The following is an 8,807-nucleotide window of genomic DNA, read 5'->3' as shown; positions in this document are numbered from 1 at the left end:
CTTAACTTTTATAAAGAATATCTCTTTGGGTTTGAGACTTTAGTCTTTGCAACTTTAGGGATCTTATCTATGCCCGAACAGCTTGTAACACTCCAAAGAGAAAGGAAAACTTGAAATTGCATCATATGACCCCTTTAATTTTTTTTTTCCCAAATTCTGTTTGTTGTTTACATTTTAATTTTTCTGGATTAAGTTTTTTCCATTTTTATTTTTCTTGACGGTTTTAATGGTAAAATTAAATGTCATTAGTCAATAAACATGTCTAATTAATTGAAATCATGAAACTTACACAATTTATTAAATGTTTAACAAAAATTACATTTTAAGGCCCTATGAAATGTGTTTTATTTTTACCAAATTCTGTGTTTTCCATTAATATTATGGATTCTATTCTAATGGTTTAATTAAATTGTAATAAACAAAAAAAATCTGTTTAATTGATTTAATAAAGAATATTAATTAATTTTTTTTTTTTTTTTTTCAGAAATACTGTGTATTTACATTTTTCTACTAAATAAATCCTGGTGCATAATTTTTCGGGTAAACATTTATTATTAGTAGTAGTAGTATTCTATCATTATCACATAAAGTGATATTTCTGTCACAGTTTATTTAAGTTAAACCGAACTTTTATTTTGACGGGTTGCTGTGAAGACCTTTAAGTTTCTGTTTGTATTGACTTGAACTTGAATAGTTTTACTCAAAAGAAACAGTGAAATGCACATGAAGAGACTCTCAGAGCAGTTTTAGAGATTATGTTTATGTGTTTACGTACTCATATAGAGGCTGCAAATACTGTGAGCGTCACGCGCGCTTCTGTATGTGTGTGTAAACAAAACCGCGCGTCTGCGCCATTAATTTCCACAGAAAAATGGGGCTGAAAAACAGTAGAATGACACCGACCTCTGTGGCCACTTCATGATCTGGCCGACCATCGCTGTCCTTGAGCTCCACGTACGGCTTCTCATGGACACGATTCAAGTCCTCGTGAAGCCCATCGTGTGAGAGAGAGAGAGAGAGAGAGAGAGAGAGAGAGAGAGAGAGAGAGAGAGAGCGCGCGCGAGAGAGAGAGAGAGAGAGCGAGACAGAGCGCGCACGAGAGAGCGAGAGAGAGCGTGCGAGAGAGAGCGCGCGAGAGAGAGAGTGCGAGCGCGCGAGAGAGAGAGTGCGAGCGAGCGAGCGAGAGAGAGAGAGACAGGGTCACATCACAGTGGAGTCAGCTGTCTTAACCGTGGCTTGTGTACTGCAAACATATACCAGCTTCATCACTGTGTCTGTCACGCGACTCTGTTCCCCTTTCGGGCTCTGTATTTCTTTTGACAGCTGAAGATCGCGATTATGGTAAAGGGCGTTACATTTCCGACTAGTGCTTGCGGTGTTCGGCCAATCACAATGTACTGGGTCAGCTGGCCAATCAGAGCAGACTGCGCTTGTCGGAAGGAGGGACTTTGTAGAAAACGAAGAGTTTGAGAGAGGCGGGGCATAGAGGACCTACAATAATGGACAGTATTTGAAAAATAATGTGTTTTTTGAACATTAAAGCATGTCAACATATTCTGTTACACCAAATACACAAAATAATGATCTTTAAAAAAGCATCATATGACCCCTTTAAGTTTCTTTCTGTTTGTATATATGACGACGATAGCTTTTTTCAAAAGAAACAGTAAAATGCTCATGAAGTGACTCTTAGAGAAGTTCTAGAGACTGTTTATGTGTTTATGTACTTATATATTGGCTGAAAATATTTCAGTATGTGTGCAGTAACTTTGATTCCATTCATTCATAGATGCACAGAACATGTCATATTTAAACAGTATTTTTGTGGCTTAATATTCACCAAACACCAATCCATATCATGTTCTGATTTAATTGTACTGACCTACATTTGATTTATTCATCCAAAATTCTGCAAATTCTGTGACATTCCGCGTTACACACTAAACTCCACTAAAACATTTTTATGACTGGATTCCGTGATTCTGTCCGCGTTTTCCACATCGTGGAAATCATAGGGCCGTACATTAGGTGAACCTTTAAGCAAGTATCACTTTCAAAGAAATTATGCTTGAGCTTTTCTACAGCCCTACGAAATCAGTTTTATTTTTTTCCCAAATTCCATTTTTTCCATTTTAATTTTTCTGAATTCTGTTTTTTTTTCCCGTTTTAATTTTGCTGGACTCTTTTTTAATAGTTAAATGAAATATTATCAATCAAAAAGCATGTCTAATTATTTAAAATCATGAAACTTATACAATTCCACATCAATTTATTAAAAGTTTAACAAAAATTACATGTTTAGGGCTCTATGCAATGTTTTATTTTTTCCCACCATATGTTTTATTGTTACCAAATTCTGTGTTTTAGCATGTGTAGTTATTTGAATGCATAAAACAACTTAATTTATTTAAAGTTAAGTTCTTAAAATAGCCTTATGAAATATTTTTTCTCTCAAAAATTCTGTGCTGCCTATTAAAATTTTGGTTATGAAATGAAGGCATAAAACATTCATTTAATTTATCTTTTAATTATTGAAAATTAAACTTTTTTGGCAAACAAAGGGGATTTACTATTAAAATTCAAAGATGGAATAAATGTTGTGTGAATATTCCTAAAAAACAATTAAGTTGTAATAATTGTAGTAGTAGTAGTAGTAGTAGTATGTGTGTATGTATGTATTCTACTAAACAATAGTAATATATTTCTGGCACAATGTCTTCAAGTTAAACCGAACTTTTATTTTGCCGGGTTGCTGTGATATGGTAAGGGGCGTAACATTTCCGTCACACGCTTGAGGTATTCGGCCAATCACAACGCACTGGATAGCTGGCCAATCAGAGCACACCTCGCTTTTCAGACCGATGAGCTTTGTAAAAATCGATGCGTTTCAGAAAGGCGGGGCATAGAGGAGAAACTATAATGTACAGTATGTGGAAAATAATGTGTTTTTTGAACTTTAAACTGGGGATGCTCCGATCCGCCTTTTTCGCCTCCAAAACCTAGGGTTCAGTATTGGCCGACACCGATACCAGTGAAGTTTTTTTCCCTCATTTAAATAAATATAGAACCCGATATGAATATCGGATCGGCGCATCCCTACTTTAAACCGCATAAACACATTTCGTTACACCAAATAATGTTCTTTTTAGCAACATCATATGACCCCTTTAAATTTCTGTGTGTATCATAAACATACGATGTATGACTGTATAAAACAGTGGTTCCCAAACTTTTTCGGCCGGGCCCCCCTTTTGTAGAGAAAAATATTTTCAGGCCCAAACACGCCCCCTACACTTTAAAAAAAAAAATGTTTAAAATTTTTTTTTTAGAAAGTCTCTTATGCTCACCAAGGCTGCATTTATTTATTAAAAATACAGTAAACACTGTAATATTGTGAAACGTTTCCATTTAAAATATCTATTTGAATGTTTTAACATATACTGTATTTCTGTGATCAAAGCTGAATTTTCAGCATCATTACTCCAGTCTTCAGTCACATGATCCTTCAGAAATCATTCAAATATGCTGATTTGCTGCTCAGTATCATTTCGGATTATTTTAATGCTGAAAACAATTTTGCTGCTTCATATTTTTGAAGAAACTATTTTTTCATGATTATCTTATGAATATATATATGCACCCTCTCAAACATGATCTTGATTGCAAAATTATATATATGATTTAAAATATTGTGATTAACATAGTCCTACTTAACTAGCCTACTTGCCGTCTAAACTGGTTCGGCTTCATTACCCACCTTTGTACTGGTGAATCTGAGGGCGAGATAGGCCTAGTCATATTTTCTTGTCTTTTCACCACACTGGACGCGACAGTGAACATTGCAGAGAACATCACTGGATTCTATTTGCTTTTGTCACATCGCGCCGCTCGCGTCTGGTGTAGACACGTTGTTTTGGTATTTGTGAATCTTAAGTATATTCATCATCTGCTTTAGGTTTACCTGGCACTGGAAGTCCTTTCACAAACTTGTAACTTTTATGCTTAGAGCAGAACCATGCGTCGTTCATTTATATTTCTGCATGGCTCCCTGCAATACAACTCTTGATTATTCAATCGCGCCATCTAGTGGTCTGTTATTGATATAACCACAAGTGCTACAACTGATAACGGAGCCTTCAAGCGGGTGCTGCGAGTCATGTTGAGGTCATTAAAATATGTCAAATTAATATTTTGCATTCAATTACTTACTTATCAGGCAATGATAAGCGGGAAAATTACACAGTGTAGTCTTTATCACCCTGCGGAGGTTTCTTTTGCAAAATAATCTGCTGACTTTACACTATCCCTCAGCCTTGCCGTGCCCCCCTTGTCATAGCTCCGCGCCCCTCTGTTTGGGAACCACTGGTATAAAACATATGATGAAAGTTTTACCTACAAGGACACGGTAAAACTGTCATGAAGTGACTCTCAGAGCAGTTCTGGAGATGTTCTTCATGCATTTATGTCCTCATTTAGAGAGACGGCAGATGCTGAAATCACCGTGAGCATCACACGCAATTCAGTATGTGTGTAGTAAACAAAACCGCGCGTCTGCGCCATTCATTCACACAGAAACAGGCATAACATGTCCTTTTCGCGGCTTAACTTTCACAGATACTAGTCCATATCGTGATTTAGGTGTAATGACCTACTTTTGATTAATTCATTTCAAGTTTGACAAATTCCGTGACAATCCGCGTTATACAGTAAATTCAGTTTTTATGGCTGGATTCCGTGATTCCATCCACGTTTTCTGCATCGTGGAAATCATATGGCCCTACATTAGGTGAAACTTTAAGCAAGTATTATTTTCAAAGAAATTATGCTTGAGCTATTCTCAGAACTTTTTTGATTATTTTTTTCCAATGACCTTTAAAGTCTGTAAGATTTTTTTGTCAAACAAGATATATGAAAAAGAATAATCGTAAGGGCATGATGAGTGTAAGGGGCGTTTTCAAAGGTTGTTTGAAAATATGCTTTATTTTTGTAATTATTTTCTGTTATTTAAATCATTTAATATTTCTATATTCAAAATTTTATATATTTAAAATGAATTTAATTGCACTCATGCGACCTCTGAGCCTCAGACATGTATTAAACGTCTGAAAATACACATACAAGCCACTTGTGTGTTCTTCTGTGCCAACTCTGTAGTACACATAAATTTCTTAAATACTGATTTCATTTGATCGGTAGCTTAATTTGATTCTACTTCTTATTCCACTTGTTTTTATTCTGTTGTTTTAATTAGAAATGTTAAAAAGCTTATAAATATATTTTTTGGGAATTTGACATAAAAGATGACATACTTTTAACAAAGTTAGAAAAATGCCATTACAAGGGTATAAACAAAATTCCCTGTAAATCACTTTAAGGAGTCAAATACGGTATCACCTCATAATGGGAAGGTACATTTTTGATCTGAATTTTTTATTATTGATTAGAAGGTGCTCCTAAATTTTTGACCGCGCTCCTACATTTTTTAAACTAGGAGCACAAGCGGTCCTAAAAAGAAAAGTAAGCATAAAGCCCTGGGCATACTTTGCTTTTAAGGAGATTTTGCTTTATACGGAGCGCAACGTTGTGATACTCACTGTTGCCGCTGCAGTCGTACCATACTCCTCCCTCATCCTGAGACATCTGCAGCTGAGTCTGTAATCGCTGGCACTCCTTATCGGTGGTCTGCAGAAACAGGACCGGCAGCTTCTTGACGGTACACCACTCACATCTGGTCAGCTCCGACGACCGCAAGAAAACGTTCTCCAACACATTCATATCAGGACCTTCAATCACAACACCACAGCAAACAAACGACAACTCGATAAGTCTTATTTTACACAAAAGTCATAATAGTGACTGAATGAACCACATGTAACATTGCTTTTTATTTTAATTTTTTTAAAGCAGCATCTTACCTTCTGTCTCCAGCTGTATGTTTTCCACTGTAAGCTAGAAGAAGAAAAAACAACCCACAATAAATAACAAAATTCTCTCAAAGAAAACACACTAGATGTAACGTACATTTATGTTAGAGGTTGACTGACATACTGGTTTTACAGATTAATCTCAAACAGAAAGCAGCTATTGGTTATCAGAAAAAAAAAAAAAATAAATCTTAACAGCAATAGTTTACAATGGTTATTCTTCGAATGCTGCATTTATGCATATTTTAAAAATGTTGTACTTATTTCATTTTATTTTTTTTACTTACATTCCATACCTATTGTCACATCATTATTTCTAATAAGGTTATGCACAATTTTACATTGTTTTCTTTCATATTATTATTTGAAAAACTTTTAAAACAAATCGTCTGATTTATCGGTATTTTAGAGTCTAATATACCGATAAATCAGATGATTTGTTTAGACATTAGTTACCAGTAGTGGTCGACCGATATGGGTTTTTTGACAGCCGATGCCGATATCTTGGAAAGCAGGGTGGCCGATATAATTTTATTTATTTTAATTTATATTTAAGAAATTTGAAATTATTTGAAAATGGATTAAAAATAATTGTGTAAAATAAACATACTTATACTTTAGAAGACAAAGCATTTTCACAAATAAATAAATATTTAATAAAAATCTAATTAAAAAGGAAGTAAACACTACCAACAGAGCACTCCGTATTCTGGAAAGTTTGTGTGCATTGGGAATCATATTTTTTTTTTCAAATAAAGCCAAGGTAACACTCATTTTACATACAGTACCCAATGAAAATGACATGAATATGGCAGTGGGCAAATGCATAAAGCGCAGCATAATTTGAAATCACTAGTTTAAAGCTTGTCGATCGTGCATCTCCAGTCAAGCTGAACTCTCCTCCTGTCAGCATTCAATTCACACGGATCGACCGTCACGCAGAGAACTCTGCGAGGTTTGTGAAATTAAATGTTCATTAGTCATTCAAAGATCTGTTTAAATGATATAAATGCGTATTTGCTGAATGCTGATGGCAAATGAGAAAGTATTATAATGTTTGCCTTTCTATTACTAATAACATTAAAGCAATCATTATAATACTTTTTTTGTATACATTTTAATTCCTTTGTTTAACAGTTCTATCGGATTATTAGACAGACTTCTATCCGTATTAGACAGAACTGAATGACGACAGTGAACAAGAGGGAGAATGTGAGCGGTGTGCGCTCAGGCGCTGCGGCTGCCGTTCTCAGCGCCGTCAAAATAAAAGTCCCACCTCAAACACATCGGCCAAACAGAATAACTTATCGGCCGATGCCGATATTTGAAAAATGCCAAATATCGGCCGACCACTAGTTAGCAGTATCTGTAAAATCCACTATTGGTTGAACTCTAATTTAGGTGAATAATTATAGCATACCTCCAGTGAACTATATCAAGCAATCTCACTTTTGGACAATCATGAACATGTAGACAGCATCCAAAAAAATAACTCATCCGAGTCTTTTTGACGAACGCATCAGCTGCATAACTTGCAGAATAATTTAGATGTTCAAGAACTAACAGCACTAAACGGCAAGAAGATCATTTAGTATAAAAGCAAAAAAGGTAAAAAAAAATAAAAAATCTAAATTCCAGACCCTGCAGGTGATATGAATCAGGTTTTTGTTTGATCTCACCACAACAGGTTTGGTGACCATCCTGCGCAGAGTGCCGATCCTTACGCTCCTGCACTCCAGAATAATACTGCTCAGCTTTATCATCTGACCCATTTTCCTCTTCTTAGGAGATGGATCTTCACACACAGTGTTCCCAAACTACATGAGAATAATAAATGACATATCATTTATTTATTCACTTTTTAACGCCATGCCAGCATCAAGGCTTTTTTCATGGCGATCTCTGAATCATATAAGGTATACAATTAACAAAAGGTTATAAAAGATGTTTCAGATGTACACTAGACAGAAATTCTAAAATACATTTTTAAATAAATCAGTTAGACACACAATAAAACCGTTGTCTATTTACATTAAAAACAGTACAATCCAATAAAATATGCTTCCCAGTCTTGCCATTTTAGTTTGGCAAGTAAGGCATGATGGTGGTTCTTCAATTTTTAATAAATATCCATGTGTAAATCTTGTGTGACCTAAAAGACTCCTTGTAAAAACAACTTGGTCGTATGTAATTGTAAAATTAGTAAAAAAAAAAGTTTTATCTTACACTAGGATTTGTTTCATATAACTTATTTTCATGACATTTATCCCATTCTATCTGCCACATGTCATTAATATAATAGTTTATCACAGGCTTATGATATATATAATATAATATAATATGTGACCCTGGAGCACAAAACCAGTCTTAAGTCGCTTGGGTATATTTGTAGCAATAGCCAAAAAAACATTGGGGGTCAAATATGGGTCACAATTTAAAATGTTTCTTTTATGCCAAAAATCATTAGGATATTAAAGGGGTCATATGATGTGATTTCAATTTTTCCTTTCTCTTTGGAGTGTTACAAGCTCTTGGTGCATAAAGAAGATCTGTAAAGTTGCAAAGACTAAAGTCTCAAATCCAAAAAGATATTCTTTATAAAAGTTCAGAGTCAGCCACACCTACCTAAAACAGCTCGTTCTAACACGCCCCCACATGTCTACATCACTATGTGGGAAGATTTGCATAACGCCGCCCAAATGTTCACGCAAAGAAAGAAGGCATAACTTTTATTCTGGCTGTAGTATAGTTGCCGCCGCCGCCATGTCATGAATGCGCTGTGTGTTTCGTTGTGAAAGCGAAACTACATTGTTTGGTCTTCCAAAAGAGGACGATATCTGCTTCGTCATATAACCCTCGACGATACCCCTCCTGCCGTTCCTC

General features: G+C 35.3%; 1 protein-coding gene across 4 annotated transcripts in view; it reads right to left on the bottom strand.

Moving 5' to 3' along the window:
* Positions 1 to 8,807, bottom strand: part of LOC107660507 (sentrin-specific protease 6-like) — a 46,372-nt gene that overhangs the window by 22,628 nt on the left and 14,937 nt on the right. For all 4 annotated transcript variants that reach the window (XM_016449825.1, XM_016449824.1, XM_016449826.1 and 1 more), the window contains 3 exons: positions 7,604 to 7,741; positions 5,916 to 5,949; positions 5,595 to 5,783 (listed from right to left, as the gene is read on the bottom strand). In XM_016449825.1, coding sequence (XP_016305311.1) covers positions 5,595 to 5,783; positions 5,916 to 5,949; positions 7,604 to 7,741 — 361 coding nt within the window. The remainder of the gene's footprint in view (positions 1 to 5,594; positions 5,784 to 5,915; positions 5,950 to 7,603; positions 7,742 to 8,807) is intronic.

This window comes from Sinocyclocheilus anshuiensis, unplaced genomic scaffold (assembly GCF_001515605.1).
Source record: "Sinocyclocheilus anshuiensis isolate Anshui unplaced genomic scaffold, SAMN03320099.WGS_v1.1 scaffold659, whole genome shotgun sequence".
Taxonomy (NCBI): domain Eukaryota; kingdom Metazoa; phylum Chordata; class Actinopteri; order Cypriniformes; family Cyprinidae; genus Sinocyclocheilus; species Sinocyclocheilus anshuiensis.
Note: the sequence above shows the minus strand (reverse complement) of the source record. Positions and strands in the feature narration are given on the sequence as shown.